At 55.5% G+C, this 26,537-nt stretch overlaps 1 protein-coding gene across 9 annotated transcripts in view; it reads right to left on the reverse strand.

The window, feature by feature from the left end:
* Nucleotides 1-9,815: 9,815 nt before the first annotated feature.
* The window catches only part of IQSEC3 (IQ motif and Sec7 domain ArfGEF 3), a 112,780-nt gene continuing 96,058 nt past the window's right edge, over nt 9,816-26,537 (reverse strand). The window contains exons 8-15 of one of the 9 annotated variants that reach the window (XM_036018516.1): nt 25,785-25,924; nt 24,275-24,400; nt 22,236-22,335; nt 21,931-22,092; nt 18,837-18,929; nt 16,829-16,878; nt 16,667-16,746; nt 13,290-13,400 (exon numbers count right to left, since the gene is read on the reverse strand). In XM_036018516.1, the coding sequence (XP_035874409.1) occupies nt 16,672-16,746; nt 16,829-16,878; nt 18,837-18,929; nt 21,931-22,092; nt 22,236-22,335; nt 24,275-24,400; nt 25,785-25,924 (746 nt within the window). In that variant the 3' untranslated portion in view covers nt 13,290-13,400; nt 16,667-16,671. Of the gene's footprint in view, nt 13,401-15,714; nt 16,747-16,828; nt 16,879-18,836; nt 18,930-21,930; nt 22,093-22,235; nt 22,336-24,274; nt 24,401-25,784; nt 25,925-26,537 lie in introns of all 9 variants that reach the window. The other 8 variants (XR_004901463.1, XR_004901464.1, XM_036018517.1 and 5 more) reach the window with 8 other exon arrangements.

Genomic DNA, 26,537 nt, shown 5'->3' on the forward strand with positions numbered 1-26,537 from the left:
CTCACCCAAGGACATTATTTTCATTGCTTCTAAGGAGAGGAAGGGAGAGAGAGAGATACATCGATGTGAAAGAGAAACATTGATTGGTTGCCTCCCATATGAGCCTGGACCCAGGATCGTACACATGATTGTGGGCAAAACCTAGGTATGCACCCTGGCTGGGAACCAAACCCACAACGCTTTGGCTATAGGACAACGCTCCAACCAGCTGAGCCACACTGGCCAGGGCTGGAGGATATGTTTTTATTGCTTTTAGAGGGAGAAGAAGAAAGAGAGGTTGAGAGGGAAACATCAATTGGTTGTCTCCAGTTCGTGCCCTGGCTGGAGATCTGAGGACCAACTCTGCAACCTGTTTGATGGATGGGATGATGCTCCAACCAACTGAGCCACCCCACCAGAGCTGAACTCTTCTTCTTGCCACTTTCTATCTCCCTCCCCCCGGGGAATCTTTGGGGTCTGCCAAAGACCCCTGGTCTCAAAGAGAAAGGGAGTTGTATGTGGGTGGATTGCTCCTTTCCCCTTGTTCCTACCAAGTCATGCAGGTTGTTCCCTGGCTGGAGAAGGCCTTCTGGAGGGGGGAAGGCAGGGCTTGTGTTCAGAGAGAAGTGAGGAGAGGGAATGGAGGGGGGGGGGGGGGGGGGGCACTCAGAATGGTTTCCTGGGGCAAGGCTTGAGAGCTAGAAGAAAGGAAGTCCCCTGAGGGGAGTGATGTGTGGGTAGATGTCACCCAGAGCCAGTGCCCAGTGGCCGGAGTAAGAAAAATCTATGGTCTAGCCAGGGTGAGGTCCGTCTCTGATAGCCCCAGGCCATCCCCAGGTCACTCACCATCCTTTGCCTAGATATGCAGGAGCTTCTCAGCTTGTAAGAACAGGTCTCTGGCAGACTGGGCACAGTTCCTTTTTACATCCCCTTGTACTGTCCCATGCGCCTGTGTTCACCTTTCTTGGACTAGTCAGGGGGTCAAGAATGAGGTACAGGAGGAAGGGATGGGGAGAAACTGCTTCAATCAGATCTCTCTCATCTCTGAGGCTGGGGAGGCTGGGGCAGGCATGGTGCTCTCTGCTGCCTCCTAGTGGTCAACAGGAGCAGTGCGTCCTCCACAGGCCCCGCTTGAGATCGCCTCAGCGCCGTTGACAAACAGGAGGAAAGCTCCCTGACCCTGTCCTCAGGATGGATGGACAAGCTGAGCAGCTGTCTTTCCTGTATAAGCTTTCATCCTCTGGAATACAAATCCTTCCCTCATCCTTCTCCACGTGGCCCAGGTGGAGATCCCCAAGAGAGGCAGCTTGCTTTGGGGCAGCCAGCTACAGAGGACATGTGGCCCTCCCGCCAGGCTTCTCAGCTACCTGTCTCTACACACAGTACACCCTGCTGTGTAACCCTGGTTCTGGCAGCCTGGAGAAGAGCATTTTCTGTTCTGGGCAGTTCTGCACACTGGTGGGGCACAAGCTCTCTCTAACTCACAGGGCCCTGAATCTCAGTCTCCCTGTCACTGCAGACTGCTCACAGACACCATCGTCCCCTCCCAGCTTCCTCACCTCACACCAGTCCACCAGGTACCCTGACTCTGAACTCACAGCCCATCATAGCAGGTCTCTGCTCTGGCACAGGTGCTGCTGGAGGGAGCGTGTCTTCCAGCCCCAGCACGCAGCACAGCGCTGCCAAGGCCTGTGGGTCCTAGGGATCTGGATGGGGCAGCTTGGCACTGGAGGAAACAGGGAGAGGGACTTCTGGCCAACTTCACATCTCATAGGAGCCCACTCATCCTGGGTCCGCAACACAGGCAAGGAGCAGCAAGCTGGCCCTTTGAGGTGCCCAGAACACCGACACACGTGTGTGTGCATGCACATGTGTGCATGCACGCATGTGCACGCAGAGCAGGAGAGCAGGTGTGGGGTTAAACTGGGGATCTGTTTCATCTTGCCTCTTAGGCTGAGTTTCCTAATGACGGCCAGAGGCCTCACCTGGCAGCTACAATTTGTTTGGCCAGTACGTTATACATAAAGAAAAATTTTTTAAGTGTATGTCTTTTGGTATTCTACAGTTTGCTGTAGGCTCCACTACTCCCAATGACCAGATCTGAGCTTTTCACACATTCATGTCTTAAGGTATTTGCATGCATAACCTGTGCCCTAGGGGATGGACTGAAGAGCCGGGCAAGGCAGGAACCAGAGCCCTTGCTTGAGCAGGAGGGAACCGAAGGCCAGCTATCTCAGGGGTCCCCATGCCTGGGCAGGAGTTAGTCATGGGACAGCCGCCAGCTCTGGCTTCTTCACGTGTGGGCGTCCACTCAGCAGACCCTCTGGTATTTATGAATCCTGGTCGGTTTCCCCCTCCCACCCGGGCTCTTCACTTTCCCAAAGGAAGTGTCAGGCCACTGTGGACCCCTCCCCACCCTTGGCAGAGCGGATGGCAAAGCCACAAAGAACTCTGTTGGTTTTTCTGATGTTTGGGATCACTTCTGCCTCCCAACCCCACCAGTTCATCCAGGTGTGCCTAGGAATCATTCCCCCTCTCCCCTTATTTTAGACAAAAGCACGTGATCTGACTATGGCACTGGCTTATCCATCTGTGAGGCTAAGACTGTGCCCCTTTTTCTCCACACCTGAGCTCCTCCTGGGATTCCCCACATGTCCCCCAGCCCCCAGGCTGGGTTTCTTGTGAAGCTGACTCTCCAAGGCGCTAGTGTCTTGGGGTTTGCAGCCGCCAACCACTCACCTTGGTTCTTCCCTCTGTCTCCCTTGACAAGGCTGAACCTGGGCTTGGACACTTCCTCTCCCGTCTCAGCTGGGAGCCCCTCCTCCATCCAGGGTGTGGATTGCCTTGGTGGGAGCTGAGGAGTCAGCTAAGGTATGCTCCACCCCCAGCACCAAGGCCAGGGGAGCTCAGGGAACTGAAGAGGGCCTTGAACCCTGCTGAGATTGAAGCCCCAACCCCTGATGAATGGACTTTTCACATGCAAGATTGTGGTCTGTGTGTATTAGGTTGGAAGGGCACTGGCCTGGGGAAATTGTTCCCTATCTAGCCTGGCACCCCACCTTTACAGCCTCCCACCCCATTCCATGCAGGGCCCCCCAAAAGAGGGTCTGGCTCTGGTTTGGGGCCTCCAGGTACTGCCTAAGTTCCACCTCCAGCTCACCTTCCAAACCACCCTCTGGGTCCAGGCCACCTTCTGGCTGACCCTAACTTCCAGCCAGGGTCTCATGCCCGCTGCCCCCGGGGACAGGAAGCGCCAGCTGCACCCTTCTGGGCCGTCCCAGTGCTGCCCAGGGCCTGGGCAGGTCTTGGCCCTCAGATCAGACCTCCCCCCACTCCCACAGAGAGAGAAAGAACGTAAGCCACCCAGCCTGTCAGCCTTGTAAGCCCCTAGCTGCGGAGGTGAAGGACAAGGCTATGGGTGTAAGATTGGCAAGAGAAAGGAACAGAATCACGTGGTGGCCAAAGGGACATAGGTTGTTAGGAGGCCTGAAGGAGGGAGGGATGGATTCAGGAGGAAGGAGCCAGGACTGGGGTTTGTGGGGAGTGCCATAATCAGAGGGCGAGGCGAGGCTCACAGGCAGGCTGGCACCTCGTCCTGAACTGGTGGGACACAGAGGGAGGTCCCTGGAGAGCCCCGTCAGCCCACTTCCGCCTCCTCCCCTTAGGGCCCCCAAGCTCCTCACCCCCGCTAGTCCTGCCCTGACCCTCAGTGCATGTGGGGGAGGAGGAGAGTGTCAACTGCAGCGACCTCACAGAGGCACTAAGAGTTCAGCACCTTGAACTCTTGGATCACTGGTTCTGAGGGCAGCCGGAGCAAGGGACCCATGCCACAGGGACATTCCAGCAGCCCGGTGGGGAGGCCCGAGTGGAAGGAGCTGAGCGGCCACCAACTGGTCGGCCAGGGGAATGGCCGCCATGGAAGTGCATCCTCCAGCCCCGGTCAGGCCTTCAGATGACGGCTGGCCTGGCTGACAGTGACTGCAACCTTATGAAGGTCCCTGAGCCAAAACACCCAGGCAGGTGGGCTCTGAATCACTGGTCCATGGTGAGAGAGAAACAATTTATATTATTGTTTAAGCCATGGAGTTTTAGAGTACTTTATCAGCAGCAGTAGGTACCTGATGCGGGTCCTTGGCTTCCTTGAGTATGAGAACCACCCTCTTTCAGGGTGGGGAGTGGTCCCTCATCAGAGCATGGTCCCTCAGCCTCTAGGAAGGGGGGACCTCGCTGGTGCTCTTACTGTCTGAGCCCTTTGCTGGTCTCCCAGGACCTCACCACCTCTGACTCTCCATAGCCCTCCGGACCCTGGGCCTGGCCCTCTTCCCTCTGCTCTGAGGCACGGGAGGCCTGCCTGCCTCTCTCCCTGCCACTCCAGTCCTCACGTGCCTGCTCCCTGATGACCCAGCACACGTGGCTTCCCTACCGCTGTAGCTGCTCAGGGAAGTAACAAGGGCTGATTGTACTTGACAGGGATGAAATTCTCATTAACTGCCCATCAGTCCCTGGGTTTCTTAATAATTCAGAGAGGTAGGAGAGGACAGCAGAGGACTGATGTGGCCAAGCCTGGCAGGTCTCTTGGGGCTGAAGTGGGTTGGTGGCCTGGGTCCTGGCGCCCTGCACTGCAGCATGCTCTGCTTCTGGGTGATAACCAGCACGGGCCGGTGGCTGCTGGTGTGCTCTGAGGAGCCTCCCGGCACTGGTACCGGGAATGTCGGGAAGGCGAGCACATAACTGCTAGGTGGGGCACTAGACAGAGAGCAGGGCTCTTGACAGCCTGGGTCCCTCCACAGAGTTTGTGCCCAACTCCACGGCTGCAGCAAGAGTTCTGCCAATTCCCCAACACACTCAAACTCTGAGGCTCTCCACCCACACCATGTCAGTGACCCGCTGAGGGCAGCTGCAGGGCAGCGGCAGGGCCCTCCCTGGTCCCGAAGCCAGACTCCGCAATCCACATCATCTTTGTAACCAGCAGAGGACAGGTCCCTCCCAGCTCCACTCATGCCCTTATTTCCACGCTGCAGGATGGAAGGTGGTCTGCGCCCTTTCTGTCTGGTTGGTCCTCAGCAGGTGCAGGTGGAGTCTGGGTCTGTTGCTGAGAGGAGGGATCCAGGAGGGATGAGGGCGGAGCAGCCACAACAGGCTTGCCGGGCAGAGGAGGGGCGGCTGCTAACCCGCAGCAGGCTTTTCCTCTGTATTAATTCCCACTTTCTTTTGTTTAAAACATCTTGATTCTTCAGGACTTTTTATATAGATAACCAGACTTTTGGAAATAATGACAATTTTATTTCTCTGATCATCATTCCTTTCATTTTTTTTTTACCAAGGCATCCTCACCTCCTTCCTAATCTTGAAACTAATTCTAGCATTTCACTAATAACTATAATAGTTGATGTAGATTTTTAAAAGTTGCCTCCTGTACATACCCCTGCTGGGATTTGAACCTGCAACCTACTTGCATGGTCTGACTGGGAATTGAACCTGTAATCTTTTTTTTTTCCTTTTGTGTACAGGATAAGGCTTCAACCAACTGAGCCACCTGGACAGGGCAAGATTCAGTTTCTGAATAATTTGTTTAGAATTTTGCTTTTTTGTTCATAGGCAAGAGTGGCTTATAGTTCTTTCTCATATCGTCGTTGTCTGATTCAGTTTTTGTTTTTAAGATTACACTAACCATATAAAAAGGAGTTTGGGAATTTTCTTTCTTTTTCTTTCCTCTGAAAGAGTTAATAAGAGATTGAAACTGTCTGCTCTTTGAATGCACAGTAGATTTTTGTAAAATCATCCGGCCTGGTGTTACGTGGGATTTTTTTAGAGGAGGGGTGTGGGTAGATTTTTTTAACTGTATATTTAAATTTCTTTAAGGGGGATACATCTCAAATTTTCTACTTGTTTTTGAGCAAGTTTTGGTAAGATATTTTTCTAGCATAGTGTTCATTCTGTGCAGGTTTTCACACTTACCGTCACAGGTTTATGGTTTGTCTGTGGTGTTCTGTTTAGAAAAAGCATGTCTACAGTGGAGGGAGCAGTCCCCTGGTGGTCCCCCTGTGCTGGCTCTCTTCATGGCTAGTTTCAGGAGAGGCTTGTAAGTTTGTTGTCATTTCTTAGGATTAATTTTTGGCTTTGTTAATTTTTTTGTATATGTATTTTCTATTTCATTGTTTCTACTTTCATTATTTCCTTCCTTCTACTTGCTTTGGGATTACCCTTTTGTAACTTCTTAAGTAAACTAGTCCCCTTGTCTGTAAAAGGAGGCAGCTGGACCTATTCACCTGTCTGCCCCACCCCCACACGGTCCACCACGGCGGTCCCGTGGCCCCCGTGCCAGTGGGAAGGGCTCTGCCCGCACTGCCTTCTGTTGCCTGTGGACTTAGGGAGGGGCTGCTTCCCAGCCCAGGTGTCTTGGAGGGAAAGGGGGCCGCGGGTCTGCTCAGGGAAGCTGGGCATATGGGAACAGCCAGCAATCCTGGTGGTCTCCTGACTTCTCTGTGACCAGTTCCCACAGTTTTTCCAGAACTTGCCTTGGGTTCTTTAGGGTCATGGGAGCAAGAAGCACTGAGATGCTAGGGGCTGGCTAGTGGAGCTAGGGTGTCTGGTTCTCCAGGGAAAGAAGCCATCCAGACCTGCAGGGAGTCAGTGGGTGGGAGAGGACAGAGTTCCCATGCTCCCTCCACATCCCCTGAGCCCAGCCCCTTCCTCCTCCAGTCTCTTCCAGAATGGAATTTTCCCAGTTAGACCAGTTCTGACTCAGAGCAGTGAGGCCCGTCCCTGGGCTTGGCTACCTTCCTGGACAGCGGTGGGGGGCAGATAAGGATTCCGCCTGCGACGCCAGGCCACTGGACTCTGTCTGGGCCTCGCCTTCACCTGGACGGAGCACCTCGCCTGCCCTTGCAGGGCCTCTCCCGAGGCCGGCAGTGCCTGGTTGTGGCCTCTCCAGGCTGTGCTTTGTTTGCGCTGGGATGGAGAGCCCCTCCAAGAGACTCCCCCCCAGCATTCCTGATCTGCATCTGGGGCCCCAGCCACCGTGTCGTCCCTCAGTGGCTCCATCTGTAGGTCAGAGTAGAGGGCGCTGGTAGGCGGTGAGCAGAGCAAGTGAGGGGACCCGCTGGACAGGGGAGCTGACAGGCTGCCAGCGTAGTGCGGAGTTCTCGAAGAAAGCAGCTGTGAGCATCGCTAGGGCAGCGCGCTGGTGAGCTACGGAACAAAGCAGAGCTTTTTCCTCGAGCAATCTGAGAACAGTGGGCCAAACCTGAGCAGCTCCTACTGCGGTTCCTCACGGAGCTTTTCTTCCCGGGCCCCTGGTCTCACAGCCCTCATCTTTAGCCCTAAAACCACCTGCATCCGAAATGCCTTCCTTCAAGGGGCTAAACGAGGACGACAGGGCAAGGTGGCAAGTTAATTTCATCCTGGGTGTCGACATGCATTGCCTCGTGGTGACTCCCAGACAGCTGCGACCAATTAGAAACGCTGGTCGAGGCTGGGGGAGGCGGGCAGGCATGCCCAGGCCCGCAGCAGCGGCCTGCAAGCCCTGCCGCGGAAGGAACCACATCGCTGCCGTTTTATGTAGTTCATGCTGAGGTGTGGAGGGAGGTTATCAGCCCCAGGAGGCTAGCAGGCCACAAGTGCACCCCATTATCATTTTAAACAGCAAACCTGATCTGCTTGGACTGGGGGGATGGGGGGAGGTGGGCAGAGCACTGCCTGCAGGCCGCGCCGCTCCTCCTCAGTGGGAACTGCACTCACAGCTTGTCTCCCGGGTCTGAACCCGCGGTCTGGGTCCTCAGGCCGCGGCCCAGCCTCCAGCCTGCCTTCTGAAGCTGCCTGCCTGCCTGCCCGCCTGCCTCCAACCCACTTCCTTCCCCACTGATTATGGGAACCATCTGTCCAGGCTTTTCTAGAAGTCCAGTTTCATTATTTCCTTAATACAGGTGACTTAAAAATGCATCTAAGTAAGATTAGGAAGAATTTTCACGTAAGTAAAGTCACACATCAGGAAACAGTCCCACGCAGATCATCCCCGTAGAGGTGGCCTCTGAACGGCTCCCCTGTCCTCTGACCTGACCTTCACCCTGTGGAAACTGCCTCCTTGGAGAGGCCTTCCTTGAACGCCCACTCTAAAACAACCCCTCCCCTTCGCTTCTAGCTTGCCACCATCTGCTGTGTGGAAAGAGCCAGTTCCTTTGTCGATTTCTGCTGGCACCCCCAGTGGGAACTCCTGGAGAGCAGGAACACGTTCTGTTCGAGGCATGTCCCAGCACCCGGGTCAGCACCTAGTACATGCCAGGTGTTCCTGAGCTCGTTGAGTTTTCCCAGACTACCAGCACCGGGATCTTGTTCTGGCCCACTGTTTTCAGCCAGGAACCTGTAAATCCCAGACACCTTCCAGGAAACATTCCAAGTCCTTGCTGATGCCTCTGAGTCATCAGGGGAGCTGCATGGACCACAGCTGTCCGTCCCTATGGCAGACGTACCCAGAGGGAGCTGGCACCCCAGCAGGCTCTCCAGGGGCCGGAAGACTTGGAGAATGGCGGCATTGCCCCACAATCCCACACAGACGGCAGCAGGTCCTCCTGACCCTCGGCCCTCTCCCAGGCCTCTCAGGGGACCAGTCCTCAGCTTCCAGGGTCAAAGAGTTCCCAGGACGTGACAGGTCAAAGCTGGCCCCAGGCTTTCCTGGAATTTCCCTCATCCTGGGAGGAAGATGAGGTCATGTTCCCTCTCACTTGAACAGGGAATGAGGGGATTCAGGCTGGGGAGCTCTTGAGGTTTCTGGGTGTTCAGAGCTCCAGTTGCCAGGGGAGCTGGGTGCTGTCTTCGAAGTGTCCCTGGACCAGCTATCCTGGCCGGTTGCTTTTCTCCCACACTGCAGTGCCTCTGATGCACCAGCTTTACTGGGAGGCTCTCTCCTCTCCCCCGGCTGCAAGTTGCTATGCTGAGCTTGTTGGTGGAGGCTGGTCTGAGCATTGCACATAGCGGTGAATGCTCACCAAGCACCTTGTGTGTGTGTCTCTCCCAGCCCTGATTTCAGTCTGCTCTCCTGCCTTGCAGCCACCTGGCTAGTGTCACATCCCTCTGCAGAATCCTAGCATCCCTTCCAGCAACAAGTGGGGCACCTGGCACACTGTGGGGCTCAGTAAACGTTCGTTCCACCACACTCTCTGGCTCCATGCACATTCCCCACCAACGTGCCCTCAGTCCTTTCACCTGAGTCTGCTGCCCCTGCACACAGGAAGAGCACACCCCAGGGCTTGCCAAAGCAGCCACTGAGATTAGAAGGTCAGGCTTCAGAACTGACATCTGGGGACAGTCCCCTGAGGCTGGTGATCTAACAGTGGGACCCTGACCCCTAACACACCCTCGCTCCCATGACAGAAAGCCAAGCAGGGCCCATGGGGCCCTGGCCCCTCACCCCTCGTACTGCGGGGCGCACACTGACTGTTACAGTGCTTCCTCCTCCGGAGCTGCCCCTGGTCTCCACTGTAACATGCTCTCTCAAAGCTGAGTGTGAGTATGTGTGTGTTAGTGGGGGTCACCTCTCTGGCCCTGCACCCCTAGCTCCTACTCAGTGCCCACCCATCAGATGGCACCCCCGACCAGAGCCCCCCAGTCATGTCACAGCTTGGCTCAGAAGTGTGTCACCCTGGGGGTGTCACACCCTGGGGGACAGGGCTGATGCCACTGTGGCCAGAGCAGAGCAACCTGGCCGCCCAGCTGCCCCCCAAAGACCCCAGGGCCGAGGGCGTCAGAAGGTCCTCTGGCTCCAGAATCTTGCCAGTTAGACGCTCAGAGTTCACGTGGCCCCTCCCTCTTGCTTAATGAAAGAAATCCAGCTGACACAGTTTGCTCAAGAGACATATTTCAATATAATCTCTAAAACTCTATGAATTGAACAGATAAAATACCTCTGGGCTATTTCATTACAAAATATTTGCCATTTGGATTAGTCGCTGGGAGCAGCCACCCTGCCTTTCCCTAGAGAGGCTCCTCTCCAATGGGGCGAAGGGGCATCCGCAGGGAGGAGGGTGCAGCAGGGAGGATGTACAGCCTAACACAGGGACAGACAGATGGCTATCGGGGAAGCCTATTGGGCACAAAGAGACATTCTGGCAGGCCATGGGGGAACAGGTGGGGTGGGGGTGGGGCTACGGATTTCAGGGGTCAAGGACCCAGGGCTGATAAAGGTGTGTGCCGTTGGACACAGGCGGGCAGGCAGGCAGGCTTCTAGGTCAAGCTGCCCGGGCAGATGTGGAGGTGGGACTTGCCCAAAAGTGGGTGGAAAAGCTAGTTTTATCTCTACTCCTAATTCTGGAGCCGGAGCCAAATAGATAAAATTGAGAGAGGGGCTCGGGTCCCCCAAAGTAAGGCCTAGATAGTTGATGGAGCAGGGCATGTCAGGGTAACTGGGCGCACACCCAGGAGGCTGTATCTGGAGGCTCAGCCATGGAGCACTGCCCCTCAGCTCTGGAGAGCAGGAGGGCCTGTGCTCATCTCTGCATCTCCAGCTGGGCCTCTGCAAGGGCAGGAGGCTCGGCCAAGGCCTCTGGGGGCCAGGCCCTGGGGGTGGGGACAGAGGTGGGTCCCAGCCTTAGCCTGTTGGCTGATCGGGGAGGGAGGATGCAGATGCTGGGGACTCTTGCTCCCTCAGCAGTGAGGAGGGCCAGCTGCACCTTGCCCCAGGCCACTGGGGATTAAAAGCCCCTCACAGCTCAGGCTTGGCCCCATGTGCCGCTGAGCCTGGGTGGGTCTGCTTCCTAGGCCAGGACTCCCAGTACGGTCGGGCGGCCGGTGGGGCCCAGGGAGCCACCGAAGTGCTGGGGTCTGGGGGCTGAGGCCCCGGGCCCTGAGCATCCGGGTTCTCAGAGAAGGTCAGGGCTGCAGCAGGGGTGGGAGGGAGGGGCCCAAGTTGCTGTGCCCATCGACAGGGAGGCCGGCACTTTGTCACCCTGGAGTGCTGTGTGAGCGGCTGACACGGGGCCCGATGGCCAGGGCTGGGGTCCTTCCTCACCAGCCCCCAGCACTCACGGTTCCCACTCCATCATAAACACGTCAGCCGCCTCAAAGCTCCTCTTCCTCCCTAACTCATCCTCCCTGACACCCGTCCGTGACTCTCACTCCACTTCTGGCTGCTCGTTCAAGATCCCCTCGCGCCCACCCCCACGATTCTGCCCCTGCTGCCCTGCTCTCAGCCTTCGGGGGCCCTGCCCTGGCTGAGGGCATCAGGCGTGTCTGAATTTGTGTCAGCCACTCTGTTCTGGAAGGCTCTGATTGCAGTGTCCCTGTCACAGCAGAGACACAGCAGAGGGGGCAAGACCACAGGACAAAGACAGCTGGGCTGTGGAGCCACAGTGGAGGAGGCAGCAACTGGTCACAAGTTATGGAATCCAGACTAACAAAGACATGGCCAGAAACAAACTCACTGGGGGACATCGTAATGACGTCTGGTGACTCCATACATACAAACACAACTAGGTCATCTGGAAGCACAGAGAGCCAGAGAAGAACCAGGTCTCCTTGCTGGCCCAGGGGACTGCAGTGGGACACAGGGTGGGGTCTGGGAGAAGCGTGTTCACTTTAGACCTGGCCCATGTTCATGTCCATCGCTCGGGCTGCTTGGGTGATGGGCTCCCAGGAGGAGGGAAGCCCAGTGCAGGCCAGCCTTGGGTGAGGGCCCTGGGCTGAGGAGTCCAGACTGGCTAGGGACAGACGCTGCCTGAAAGGTGTGACTGGGGCCGGGGGCTTCCTGCAGTCTTTGAGGGGGGCTGCCCAGGCTCTGTGGGGTCACCTAAAGGTTGACTCCCCAGTGCTGCTTGGTCCTGAGGGGGTCAGGGAGCCCCACTTTGCTCTCCTTTGCAATTTTGAGGGTGTAGGAACTCTTTTAGCACCCCCTGCAGGAGGTGGGCCTGGTGCCTCCCTGGGGGAGGCCTAGAGGTGGGAGACGCAAAGGCTGAGGGGCCAGCTCGGGTCAGCAGCACAGGACATGCAAGTGCCCATGGAGCACCTGCTTCTCTCACCCGCCTCTGCACCCAAACCCCCCATGGAGGCCCCAGAAGTCACGCGGCAGGTGCCCCCAGGCAGACCACTGCTCCTTTGTTCTGTTCCCGCGCCCACAGGGGGAGAAATTCACCTAGTCCTCACTCGTGTTTATGTTTCAGCCCAGTGCGCACTTTGTGTTGGCTGGGTCTTATTTGGGGCTAGGGAATAAAATTCTAAAAAGGTTCCTTTTGTAGACATCTAACCTCACAGTTCCACAGCCCTAGGGACTTGACCTAGAGTGAGCTGAGACTGGTCCCCTTCTCTCAGCCCTTTGTCAAAGCTTTCTTGGAGCCTGGGCAGCCCCGGGCAGGCAGGGCCCAGCTCCAGAGAAAGAGCAGGGGGAGGAAGTGGCCAGGACAGCCAACACCCTGGGGGACAGACCAGCAGCCTCCTGAGCCTGTCATGCTTGGGTGGGGGGCAGGGGCAGCAGAGAAAGTCCCCTCCTCATGCTCCCACTTTTCTGGTTCCTCCAGAGAACCAGGGCCAACCCTCCTCCACCCAGGGTGGCACCTAGTGCTGAGCAGGGAGCCAGGCCACCTTCTGTCTGGTGCTTGGGTACTGGCCTCCAGCCCCTGTACCTCCCTCCCTGTCTGAGGCCCAGGGCCCAACAGATGCAAGACCCAGAAGCCGGGCAGGCCCCCAGTTCCTATTCTCTCTGGTCCAAGGTTCATGTGGCGAGTGGTGGCAGGAGGATGAGAAGGCCTGGCTGTGTCTGGCTGTGCAGGGCCCAGGAGAGTGTGGCGATGTCTCCAGAGTTAAAAAGAGGGTGCTCAACTGAGTAAGGGAAGCCTGATCAGGTGAGGCAACTCCAGGTGCTAGGAACTAGGGTCCTCTTTCCAAAACAACAGGGATGGTGACCAGGAATGCAGAGTGGCAGGGTTGGGGCGCAGCAAAGGGGTGGCAGGGGCTCCTGGCGGCAGCCCTCCTGGGACAGCAGTGCAGGGGACAGTCTACACCAGGCTCCTGGAGCCACTGGAGTAGCGGCGCTGGTGCAGCAGGGAGCCTGGCGGGCAGTACTGGTGAGGGTGGTTGTAAGGGGGTGGGGGTGGGGGCAGCGGGGGCTGGTGGATGACCTTGACCGGGGAGCCCGGGCAGCCCAGGGGTGTAGAGCCACAGGAGTCAGAGGAGGAAGAGGCGTAGCAGGAGAGAGCCTGGCTTAGCAGGGGCTCCATGCGGGCCAAGCAGGGCTTGTCCAGGACAATGACCTTGACAATCTGCTGACACTGCACCAGGGTCCCCGGGGGCGTGGGTGGCAGCGGTGGCAACGGCGGCGGCGGGGGCTGCTCTCTCAGGGGGCTAGGCTGCAGGTCTGGCAGTGGCACAGGAGCTCCCCTCTCGGCCCCCAGCCCGGAGTTGTGCTGGGACGTTTGGAGCCTGTTGTGAATTGACACCTAGTTTAGAAACAGCCAGAGAAGCATGAAATGTTACAAGACTAATTCCCAGCTACCAGGACTGGCTACCCTGAGCCTCCCTTTTCCCCTTCCGTGGCTCCCATGTGCATGAGGGGCTCTCAGCCCTCACCTCGACCCACTCCCCACCTCTCCACCCGAGGAAAACTGGCAGCCGACAGAGGTTCTGACCCTGGGTGCAGTCAAGAGACTGACGTGTTCTGCCATTGACCATGAGCAGCCTCAGTTCTCTAGGCCACAGTCTCCTCACCTGTGAGGTGGGCAGTTAGACCAAAGACTCTCAGGCCCTGCATCGCTCTGCATTCTGACTTCATGGAGGACCTGCTGCGTGCCTTTGGGGCCATGGGCACACTTCTCCCCACCTTCCTTTTTACCAGTGCCTGAGCCTGAAAAGCAGGGGTAAGGGCCTTTGCCACCCCCCACCCACTGCCCCCCAGGGCTGTGCTGAGGACAAAGGGAGGACACAGGGACAGGGTCGAGCATCACAGAGAGTTTCCAGCCCGCTCCTCCCTCTGCCTTTGTTACAGAGGAAGCCTCATCGTCACTGTTGACATCGGTGTGCCTATCAGTGTGACATCAGTTGGGGGAAGGCACCCAACCCCCAGAATGCCAGGGGCCTGGAGAGGTGGTCTGGACCTACCCCATCCTTCCGAGACTCCCCTAGGCCATGACCACACATTCAAGAGCAGCCCAGAGAGCAAAGGCTGGAGTCAGACCTCTAGCTGCCTCTTTAACCCAACCTGGGTCCTGGTTAAATTTATTTTGCTGCAGGAGGGGGTACCCAGGACTCTAATTTTTATTTCCTAGGTGAGGAGTAAGGAGGTGGACCCCTCCCTCCGGCCATGGAGGTCACTGTGAACCAGCTTAGCCTCCTCTTGCTGGCAGGGGGAGGGGGAGGACATGGGTGGAAGCGAGGCTAGAGGATTCTGGAAGGAGAGGGGTTTAATTCCTCATCCCCTAAGTGTCTGGATGCCACAACCCCTTCCAACACATGAGCCCTTTGCAGGTGGCAGGGACCCTTCTCTCTGAGGATGCTGCCTGTTGACCTTGTCACCACCGCCCAGGACAGGCTTCTCAGAGCACAGAGAAGGTCCAGACCGCAGGGAGGGGCCCTTATCCCCAAGCCTAGACCAGGATGGCCAGCCCCAAACTACCTCACAGCCCTAAACCAGCAGATTTGACGCTACTTATTGTCAAAAGGTGCAACTGCAGGGACCCCTTCCTGGGCCTGTGCACTCGTCCCTCTCCACAGCCCCCAGGGCCCTGTTCTCTGTCCGTCAACATTCACAAGCCCAAGCCATGCTCAGCAGGTTGCAGTCTGTGTTCTTCATTCTCATCCTCCAGCCTGGCAGCACTTTTGGGCCTGAGACTTCCCAGAGCCAATGTGGGGCCCTGAGGGCTCGGGGCAGGCAGAGGGCGTGGCGGGGCCTCCTTCCTCCTGGGGAGCCCTCTGTGGTCCTCACTTGGGCAGACTGGCTCTTCCCCACATGCTCATGTTCTAACTTCTTACCCAGGAGAAAAGTGGCTGACAGTGGGGCAAGCTGGGTCCCTCTTGCTCCCCCACCCCCCTCCCCTCTATAGTGGCCCCTCCCCAGGCAAATGCCTAGCTGCTCCAGCCCAGACTCACCGAGCCCCCTTCCCCTTCCTCCCGCTACTTGTCCCCCAAGTAGCCCACAGCCCCTGCCTCACCCTGCACCGCCTCTGCACCTCCCACTTCCTGATGCCGCCTGCACTGTCTCACCTCCTCCTCAAACCTCAACCTGACCCCTCATCTTTAATAGGAAGTGAAAAGCAGGAAGTGACAGCAAAACATTCTCTCATTCTGACCCCCTTCTCACCTCCCTGCTGATGAAAGGGGAGAGAGAGAGAGAGAGAGATGGAGAGAGGGAGAGAGAGAGAGACTGAAGATGGAACATGAGTAGCAGATCAGAACAGCTGGAAGATGGAGAAGCACCTGCCAGAGGGGCTCTGCCAGGCAACAAGGAAATGACAGAGGGCAGAGGACAGGAGAGCTCAGGGTCCAGCTGAGAGGAGGGGCAGCGAGGCTGCCCCTGTGCAAGGGAGCAGAGGCTGGCAGGGCCCTGGGGCTAGCTGGGGGTGGCAGCCTTGCAGATAGTCACATGGCCCTGTGGGCAGGGTGGGAGGGAGAACGGGCCATCAGGTTGCTTGTCCTCCCTGTGTAGGTTGGGCTACGGTGCGGGCAGGGCTGTAGCTTCGTGTGTTTATCTGCAAGGCTAGAGAATGGGCAGCTGCAGGAAGATGGGGCGGGGGGAAGGGCAGGGGATGGAATACCCACCCTGGGGGCTTGTCAGCTGCTGGGGCGGGAAGCTCCTCCGAGTAAGGGTGCCTCCTCCAGACACAGGTGTGTGGGGGGTTGGGGGCGTGGGGAAAGAGAAGAAACTGGGCTCCCCTGGAGTGTCCTGGGGCTTCCCTGAGCTTAGGCTGGTGGGTGGCAGAGCTTCTCCCTCAGACCTCTGCATGGGGCTTCTCCAGCTTGGGGGTGTGGTTTGGGAAAGGCTGTGTCTGTGTGGGTGGCTAGTGGTTCCTGGAGGCTTGGCAGAAAAGGAGTGACGGGGTGCATTGGGGTTTGAGGGGAGCCAGTACAGGACAGGGACCCAGAAAGGCTTGCAGTGGTAACTGCATGCCCCTCAGGTGACACTTCCGGGGCCTGGGAAGGACCAGCTGCTGCCGCTCCTTCCCCAGTCCCTTCCTATGTGGCTTGAGGATGGGCCGCCCTTCCCTCGACACGGACAGTCTTCAGAAAGATCACCTCCCCCATGAAACCCCTAAGCAACCCCAGCCCTACTCTGCCTTCTCTTCTATTGTGTACATCCCTAGCCTGTGGCCAGCTTTCCAGATGGACCAGCTGCTCCAGAGAGAAGCTCCACCCTCCCGGCCACCCCCAATCTCAAGCCTCCAACTTCTCCAAGAAGCATCCAGGAGGGCAGGGTCCACCCTGGAAAGGGGTGGCTTTCTGAAGGGGTCCAGGCTCCCTCGTGGAGGATAGGAGGGCGCAGGGGAGGGGAATATTAGGTTCTCTGATTCATCAAAAGTATTAGGGGATCAGTTAGCAGTGTGCTGGGCACGTGGGCCTGGGGGGGGTTGTGGGAGGGAATGCCGTGGGGGGCTTCGTGTGCAGGGTGTTAGTCTGGGAGCTGGACCTTGGAGGGCAATCAGCGGGGGCAGGCCAGACTGGGGCATGGGAGGAAGTGCTGCAGCTTAGTTAGGTGCTGGAACAGTGGCATTACCCATGCTAGCAGTAACTTTTAATTGTATCTCTTGAAATTGGTAAAATGGTGAGTCGGGCTGGGGAGGCATTGATTAATACCTGAGAAGAGAAACAAGAGACGGTGAGAAGAAGGACAAGCGGGGCACAGAATCACTCACCTGGGCAACCAGCCTCCACTTACCTCCACCGTGCTCTCCGAAGGCCTCTCACCCAGGGCGGCTTCCCTTTTGGCTTTGAAGCAAAGAGCACAGGGCTCACTTTCCACCCTCCCAATACAAATCCCTACCCCCACCTCAAACTGCGCATGCCTGCCACTAGAGGGTGTGGTTGCTAAGACTGAGGGCCACTCCGCTCCTGACAGAGGCAGCCAGGTCAGTGGACTGGAAACTGGAGCCCAGTTCTTCCACTTAGTAGCTGCGTGACCGTGGGCAGGATGTCACACCTCTCTGCACCTCCCCAGACTTGAAGGTCTCTGACATGCCTTCTCACGTGGGCATTGTTGAGCCTAATTTACCCACAGTCAAAGCCTCCCCAACCTGGACTGTGCAAGTTGGCAATGAGCTAGCATTGGTTCTTGACTCCTAGAAACACAAGGAGTGTCTACTGGGCATTTGTGGGCACCATGTTAATCTGGCTCCTTCAAATGCAGGCTCCTTGAGTGAGGGGCCATGTTCCTTTTTGGTTCCTATTTCTGCTGCTTAGCCGAGGGTGGGGGTTCAGTGAGGTGAGGCCTGCATAGCACTCACCCCAGGGCCCCACTTAGCAGAACCCATAATGTCTCTGTAATTGCCACAAGGTTTCCTGACTGGCCTGGCTCAGCACCAGGACCCTTCGGACCCCCAGCGACAGCTTGATGACTTTCCCAACCCAGTCACCTCCCTCATCCATCCACCCCCACCTCCCGCCCAGCAGGCACTCCAGGGCCCCTCTGCTGGAGCCTCTCTCATTTCTCACAGCCCGTGGGGTGGGCAGGTTGCCAGTCCCCATGCTAGTCCTTCCTGTAGCACAAGAGGAGCTGGGACAGACTTTGGGGTCAGGAGGCACCGGGGTGGAGGCCCCTGACAAAGACCCTGGAGACACAGCCTGGTCTGGACAGGGGCTGCAGCAGAAAAAGGCAGGCCGGGGCTCTCGGTGTGCAATGGGCTGTCAGAATGAATCACAGCTGAGACTCAGCTCTGGTGTGTAAATGGCCGTGAAAACAGCAGCGACCCAAGTACTGTGACCTGGTGGAAATTAAGGGGGCGGCTGAGAAGCAGTGGGTGGGAGAATCACGAATGCTGATGGCAGGTCACACTCGGGGCAGAAGGTGCCATCACAGTGAGAGTCTCCATGTAGCTCAAGGAGCCCTGGGTCCTGCTTTGAAAATGAATCCGTCTCCAGGCTGGTGTGTCCCACCCTGCGGTGCAGTCCCTCACAGCACCATGGCCTCCTGGCCATCACTAAGGGGTGTGGACCTGCGTGAAACCCCCTGGAGTTTCTCAGCTCATGCTGATGTCTTGCCAGGACCCTGGCTTTCCAGTGCTGAGCACAGGGCACACCACAGGCTCTTGGGAGGTGTTCGTTACATGTGACATAAATTCCCAAACTGACTAATGAGTGTACAGTTCTGGGCAGTTTGCTGGAGGCTTATTGGGATGGGATTTAACTCCCATGTCACCTCTCCTTCTAATTCTTTTTCATTTGGGTGAAGGTGGAGGTACATGTCCCTTGCTCCCAGTAGGGTGGGTGAGGGGAGGGAGAAGCACAGGAAGACAAAAGGTGTCAGTGGAAGGAAGGAAGCAGGCCTAGAGGACGTGGCCAAAGGGGGCACAAAGCCTGAAGCTGGATTCATTCGTCTGGACAGCACCCCCAGTGAACCAGCGGTCTCCAGAGAGTGGAGGTGTGTGAGGGTGGAAGGCACCTCACTGGGGACAGGATTATTAGGACTCCTGGCCTAACTCGTCCAGGCAGGACAGTGATGGAGCATGTGGGACCCGGGTCTCTCGCCTTCCTTCCTACTCCTACAGCTAAGGCCCCAGGGGATTAAGCCTGGAGCTCGTCGGCAGGGAGGGTGGCCATGGAAATGAGCACTTCCCTCACCCAGATCTCCCGGGAATCCAAGCCCAGGGGCCACAAGTGGCCTTTGTGCCACCTGGGCCCCAGCCATCCAGGCCTGGGGTCTGCAACTCTGGAGCAGAGCCAAGGCTCACCTGTAGGCGATCCCTGCTTCAACTGTGGGTCCACCTGGGCTCCTGCAGACTTGAAGGAGAGCGTCTTTGCTCCCTGCTGCTTCTCCAGCTCCCCTAGTGAATGGAGAGGCTCGTGAACAGAGAGAAACCCTAGGCTTCACCACACAGAGGTGAAGAAGAGAACGAGGAGACACAGCGGGGCAGGAGGAGGGCACATGCCTTAACACATGCCTCGAAGCATGGGCCTCAGCGTCTGGACCCACTGCACAGCAAGTAACATGCCCTCTGGAGCCTCTGTGTCTTCATTTGTACACAGGATGACCGAGTCTGCTTGAATGGGACAGGCAGTAGAGAGGTTAAAATGAGGAAGGTGGGCTGTGGGGGTCTGAATCCTGGTTCTGCTACTTTCTAGCTGTGCAGCTTTAGGCAAGGTATGGAACTTCTCCATGCTTCACTTGAGGGACGGCAGTGCCCACTTCAAAGTGTCCTTAAGGGGATTTACATGAGGAAATACATTAAGGCACTGAGGAGGCTTGTGGCAAGTGCTCAATAAACACTAGCTTTTATTACACTGTGTGAGAACCACGTGGCACAGAAGACCTTGGCAATGGCTGCTGCCATACCGTACCGTCTGACCTGCGAGCCGTGCTTCCCATGGCGCTGAGCACACAGCCTGCTGTGTCTGCACAGGGTTCGGAGCTCACCCCGGGAGGGGCCCCTGTGCCCCTGTCAGCGCCACAGACCTGTGTGGCCGAGGCTTCCGTCCTGGTACTCAGTTTGGCTGCCGCCCTCTAGACTGCAGACCCTTCCCTTCTTGTTCTCAGGGTGCCACTAGAGAACAGCCAGTTACCGTCCTTGGAGATTTGACAGTCGTTATTAAATCACTCCTTCAGCTTCTCTTTTCCAGGAGACATAACTCAAGTTCCTTTTATTAAAGCTGCTCCCCGGGGTCCTGTTTTCCACCTCTCTGGTTGTCTACAGTCCAGGAACACCACACTGCAACCCCCCAACCAAAGCCATTTGTCCTGATTGCCTGGATTGCAGCACAGCATCAATCAATATGAAGCACTTTTACTGAACTGAGATGTGTCCCTCTCCCCACAGGGCGGCTTTCTTGGCTTTAGAGAAATGAGCAAGGAGTCCACGGAACCTGGGCGCAAACATTGTTTTGTCATTGCCTTGTGAACTCTGACTTCCTCCTTAGGCTCTGTTAGATTCAGTTTCCTTATCTCTGAGATGAGAATACTACTACTTGCCTTGTGGAAAGTTGTGGCAAGAATTAAATAACACAATAGGTTCTGCATATAGCCCATGTCTAGGCACGAAATCGGTGCTCAATACAGAGTAGCTGTTGCTAATTTTCCTTTTCTCCTGTCCACTTGCCTCCCTGCCCCAACCCTGCACCTTCCCTCTGCTGCCCCGCCCCTTCCTCCCCATCTGAAGACTGAGAACCGGATGTGAGCCTCTCTCCCCACCCCCCTGCTCCCTAGACAGCAGGAGAGGACATTCGCCTCCTGACACGCACATTCTGGCAGTATCTGCTCCTCTGTACTCTGGGGAGACACACAAAGTGCTGCTCCCAGGCTGATGGGGAAAAGGTGCTTCTTCCAGCAATGCTGGTGCCTGTGGGCCCGCTGTGGCTCCCCAGGGCTGTGTGGAGCCGCCCTCGACATTTGGACAATGAGAGAAGTGAAGCTATTTCAGGGTGTGTACTTGAAAATATTCAAGATCAACAGCGGAGGTTGCATCTCTGAGCATCCAGCCCAGCCCTCTCGAAAAGAGTCTGCTTGTTATACTGGTGAACTCAAGTATGCCAATGGTGCAGAAAGGGGGTTCACACACCCTCTCCACCCAAGCAGTTACGGGAGGTATATAGTTGGTGAGGATGTTTTTGTTGTTTGTTTTACTTGATTTAGTTTTGTTTGTTTGTTTGTTTGTTTGTTTTGGAAACTACCAACAAAACCTCTCCTGTCCCTCCCATAGTGGGAAATACGTGAGCTTCAAAGTTAGACTTAAATGCACATTCCAGCTCCTCCGCTTTTGATAGGAATGGCCTTGGACACACCCCTTAATCTCTCTGAATCTTATCTGGCACTTGAGAAGAAAGCACCTACTATGCAGCAGCATCACTATGAGCATTAGCAGAATAGGAACAAACTGCCTAGCGCACAGCAGGTGATCCAAAACACTGACTGGAGAGCCGCTCTCTGCCCTCCAGCTCCCTGCTCAAAAACTCCCTCTGCCTTTCCGGTGCCTAATGGATTTTTATGAATTTAGAAATACTTTTCAACTAAGTGGCCATATAAGGCAGAACTGCAGTCTAGTTTTATTTTCTGTTTTACTTTCTGAGTCCATTCTTAGTTGATTGTCTTAAGGACTATCTGAAGCCGCAGCCGTGCTTAAATAATAAAAGCTTGCAAATGGGCATAGGTTGTAGGTCATTGCTCCTCTTTTCTTAAGCTGGAAGGCAACCAGTAAGCCACCCAGACATACGAAGAGACCCATGTTTTCTAAAATGCCTGAACTGGAATAGTCAAGAATCAAGGCTTTGCGTAGGAACAGAAAGACCAAGATGATGGACAGTCAGAACACCAGCCTGGGCTCTTTTGAAAGACAATGTTATGAAAAATTAAGTCGGGGCATTATTTCAGATGAAAAGAGATGCGAGAAATGAAACAACCAGATGTGGTATGTGAACCTGGACTGGGTCCGGGGGAAGAGGCTGCACAGGGAGTTTGGTGGGAGAGATGCTGGGCCCGCACTCTGGTCTGCATTCCTGCTTTGGTTGGCTGGCCCAGTGTCCTCTTCCTGCGCAGTGGAGTTCCCGGTTCTGAGGGGCTCCTGGCAGCCCTGCATGCGCATGCTCTAATCTACTTCACCGTAACTACGGAGAAACAGAAGAGCAGTGCGCCTGCGGGGGCTATGGTGATGCAGTGACGTGGGGGAAGTTCAGAACCACAGGAGGGTCCTTGGCTCACCCCGCACTCACTCCGAAGTGGGGCGAAAAGTCAGAGTCCTGTCTGTCTACAAGCTGACTCTGTCCCTTGCTGCCTGGGAGCTGGCCCGCCCTCCCTGCCAACCGCCTCAGAAAGCCTGGGATGCACTGTGTCCTTACATTCTATTCGGATCTGCTCCAGCTCCGTCACCTCTGCAATGGATTCCTTCAGGTCCTCCACAAACTTCTGCATCTCGTCCGAGCCCAGGGCACAGAAATGCAGCACCTGCCTCTTCTCAGAACCCGAGAGCGGGGTCACCAGGGTGATGCCATGAGAGTAATCTGGAAACCAGACCCCAGGTCAGAGGTTGTGAGCAGGAGGTGAGGCAGGAACCGGTCCAGCATGCTCGCCCCTCCCCACTCCCTACAGCTCTCAACTTCCCCCAGCCTTCCTCTGCCTCATCTCTGGTCCCACCCGGACTCACACTCATTCTCAAAGAGGTGGAACTGCATGCCCAGCAGGCCAACCGACTTGCAGAAAGTATACGTGGAGGAGCTCTTCTTCTTTGGGCAAAGCTTGAGAATCTGTCCAGGAGAGGGAGACAGAGATGTACTGGTGGGTGTTCACATGTGTGTGGCTGCATGAACTCCTGGGGATGACACACAGGCAAACACACGCAAAGATACATGCACATGCACACACACTTATATACTTAAGATATGTTCATACTCATGTGCATATACATCTGTTGAATACATATGCATATACAATCAACACCCACTCTATCAAAATATGGTTCTTTTCCTGCATAAAGCCCTCCAGTGGCTATTCCCACTGTTCTTAGAAGAAGCCAATCCCCACTTCCTGCCCCACCGGATCTGGTCCCTGCCTTACTCTGGCTCCTGCTGAAGCCACACTCTCTTCCTTTCTGTAGCTTGAACAGGGCAGGCTCAGTCCACTGCAGACCCTTTGCTCATGCTACTCCCCTTCCATAGCTCTCCCTGAAGCTTTCTGCAAAGCTGGGCTACTGTCATCACTTAGATCTTACATGAAATGCCACCTCCTTACAGGTTCTTTCCTTGACGATCCTATCTAAAAAGACAAAAAAGTCCACCTTAACACCAGTCTCTGTCTGTCCTATCACCCGTGTCACTGTCTTCATAGCACCTTTCTCTCAGTTTGACACCATCTTCATTGTTTGTTTTCTCACTTTTTATCTCCCTTCTCTACTAAAATGAAGGCTCTGTAAGCCAGTTGCTCAACACACAAATATTTCTTGAGCAGCTCTCATGAGCTGGGCTCTGGGAATCCAGGAAAGCAGGAGACAGGGGTGCCCAGCTCTCGGGGCGCTCCTGCTTCCGTGGAGGAAGACCAACACAACAAAAACAAGCAAACAAATAAAAATGGAGGTGAAGGCATGGAGAGATAAGGCAATTCTGGAACTGAGAAGTATTCTGAAGAAAATGAAAGGGTAAGGATTAGACAATGATTGGTCTCCCTTGCTAGGTGGCCCAGGAGGGCCTGTGTAAGGAGGTGACATTTGAATTAACATTTGAAGACAGGGCAGAGGTAGGGAAAAGGTGTGTGTGGAGGGGTAGGTGGGATGAGAGGGAGAGATTTTCAAGCAGAAGGAGAAGCAAGAACAAAGGCCTGAGATGGAATGAGCCTGGCCCATGGGAAACAGGCTGTGGGCAAGGCACCAGAGCAGGGAAGAAGTGAGGGCATGAGGTCAAAGGTCCTGGAGGTGGCAGATAGGGAAGTGGCAAGTCCTTCTCCTGCACAGGAAGCAGGGTCAGGTCTGAAGCATGGCAGACAGGCCTGACTTGCACTCTGGAAGGATCGCTCCTGGCTCTGTGGCAGATGGGCCTTAGCACTGGATCATCAGATTTGGGACAATTTTAGAGGTGGTGCCTCTATGACTCACGGATAAAGAAGATATGGGGTTCAAAGGAAAGACAGAAACCAAAGCCTGTTCACCACTACTTCCCAGCACTTACAACGACGCCTGGCACACAGCAGACACTCACTAGACACGTGTGGAATGGGTGCTTGTTTTTAAAGACCAAAGAAGGAGTGCCATACAGATGTGGATACACACAGACACAGGTGTGAGCTTGCACACACACACACACCAGCATCCCTCCAGGCCCAGGGACAGTGCCTGCCCCGCTTAGGTCCAGCAACCAGCACTGTATGCCCCTGCAGTAGGACGTGAAGCTCACCCCTGTCCCCTGCCCGCCCTAGGCTTCTATAACATGGAGGGAAGGAGGATCTGGAATCTAATTCATTTCCAGAATGACTGTGGAAATGACTTAACTTCTCTATGCCTTGGTTTCATAACTTATGAAATAGAAATGCCCCTATCGGCCTTAGCCACCTCACACCCCATAATGTGAAAATGCCACCAACAAGGTAAATCAGCCACTAAGTACATGGCATCCTGTGTGCAGTCTGGGAGGGTCCCTTCCACTGCTCTTTGCCAAGGCCGAGCAGGGCAGCAGTGCCCTGGGCCAGTCTACTCACCACCAGCAAGTCATTGAAGAGGAACACCTCCCTCTGATGTGCGGCCTGCTTCTGCAGCTTGTTCACGTCCGTCACCTCGAAGAGCCGGCTGCAGCAGACCAGGCGGCGATGGGGCACTGACAGCACCTGGGGAGAGGCCCACACTCAGCAGGAGATGCCAGAGCTCCCAATCCCCCACGCCTGCACAGCACCCATGTCCCAGGAGAGCTGATGGAGGCCTGGGGCTTTATTACAGGGCCTGAACTTGACCCTAAACCTCTTCTCTCCTTACTGGGGCTCTTTCCCCCTCATTGTGTTTCTTAGGGAGCAAGGCTGGCTCATTATGTTGGAGTAAAGGAGGAGGCGAAGGGGTGGAAAAGAGTTGATAAGCACTTTCATACGGTTGACACCCAGTTGCTGTCAACCCGTTTCCCACCAAGACCTTCTTGAGGCTGTGGACTGCAGGATGGCACCCTGCCCCTTCTCCACTGTGCACCTAAACACAAGTGTACACGAGGGAGGGGACTACAGGGACACTTTGAATCTGCTCCAGGGTGTAAAATGGTCTGCTCCAGTGGTGTCTGCAAACCCGAGAGATGCTAAAACCTCAGCAATATAGGCTCCGGGCCCTGGCTGGGTGGCTCAGTTGGTTACAGTGTCATCCTGCACACCAAGAGGTTACAGGCTTGATCCCGGTCAGGGTGTACACCTATGTTGCAGATTTGATCCCCAGTTGGGGCATGTACAGGAGGCAACCAATCGATGTTTCTCTCTGTCTCTAAATATATCCTTGGGTGAGGATTTAAATATATATATATATATAGGCTATAGGCATAAAAGGGCCATCATTGCACAAATTGGACAGAGGAGCCAGTGCACAGCCTCAGACAAGGTCCCCAAAGTGACCCCCTGCAATTCAGGGAGGAGCAACTGGAGATGGGCCCCAGAACCCACTCCACACCCTTTGTGCTCATGGCATAAAGAGCCTCCACTGTCATGCAAAGCAGTAAACTGCAGAGAATGCTCACCTTAAAAATCACTGCAAACTCACAACATATTGCCTGAGACACAGGTCACAACTAAGGGATGCCCCAATGATTCGAGACACCACTGTCTAAATTGTACGTAAGCCCATTTTCTATGTTCTATCCAGTAGGACCAGCCAGGGCTGCCCAGTGTCCAGCCCATCCTACACCTCCCTGGCTGGCCATGTGGATGCTTCAACTATAGAGCCCTGGGCAGTCTTGCCCAACACCTCACCTCAGTCTCTCCTGCTGCAGCATCTGGCAGCACGAGGTGATGAGGAAATGAGGCAAGGGAAAGAAGAGGGTACAGCGCACAGCACACAGTAGGGACTCAGTAGTTACTAAGTGCATGAGTAATGGAAAAGTGTTTTTGAAAACAAGGAAGAGAACGGGAGCAGATGTCAAGAAGAAAGAAATGAAAGGAGGTGGGAGAAAGGAGAGCTTAGCAGACAAAGCGGAGGATGTGACCCCCCACAGAGGAATACTGTTCTGCAGGAGACACTTACTGTCTTCATGCCCACGATGGACTTCTCTACTTTGGTGACATATGTGACATGGTCCTCATTGGACTTGAGCTCCTTCTGCTGTATCCTTTCATAGATGCCAACCACCAGCTCTCTGGGGATGTCAGCGCCATCATCCACACCTGGAGTGGGAGAAGGGGGGCAGGGAGGTGGAGGAGGGAGGTGTCAGAGACCTAGAACCAGAGAGGGGTACCCCTCCCAGACAGAAGCTCCTAAATGGTGGCCTTCATTTTGCCCTGTCCCTTTTCCAAAGCCTTCAATGGTTGGCTCCCCATGGCCATTAAATTAAGGACAAACTCCTTAGCCAGGCTAAGAATATTATATCGCTATAGTATGGCCCCAACACACATTTTTAGCCTCATCTCCCGCTATTCCAGAACCTCCACTTCCACCTCCCAGGCCTCTGTCCTCATCTCCAAATACAGCGTCCATGGCCCTGCTGTGTGCTTTTGTCTCTGCAGTCCTCTTGTCCTCTGTGCATTTGTCTAACCTCCCTCCCCCCACCCTGCCAGGAGAACATCTTGAAGACTAATGCTCTGTCTTGTTTTCCTCTGAATTTTCACCCCTTCTCAAGCTTTCCCCTCCCTTCCAATAGGGAACATGGTACTACATGATTAGTTGTTGAATGGGTGACAAAATTCTTCCCTCACTGGGAACTTGGTGGGAGTTGGACATTAATTGAAGAGGAGCCCCCTGTGGCAATGCAGGTAAGGAGACCCTCTACCCATCTCCTAC

This window comes from Phyllostomus discolor, chromosome 2 (assembly GCF_004126475.2).
Source record: "Phyllostomus discolor isolate MPI-MPIP mPhyDis1 chromosome 2, mPhyDis1.pri.v3, whole genome shotgun sequence".
NCBI lineage: Eukaryota > Metazoa > Chordata > Mammalia > Chiroptera > Phyllostomidae > Phyllostomus > Phyllostomus discolor.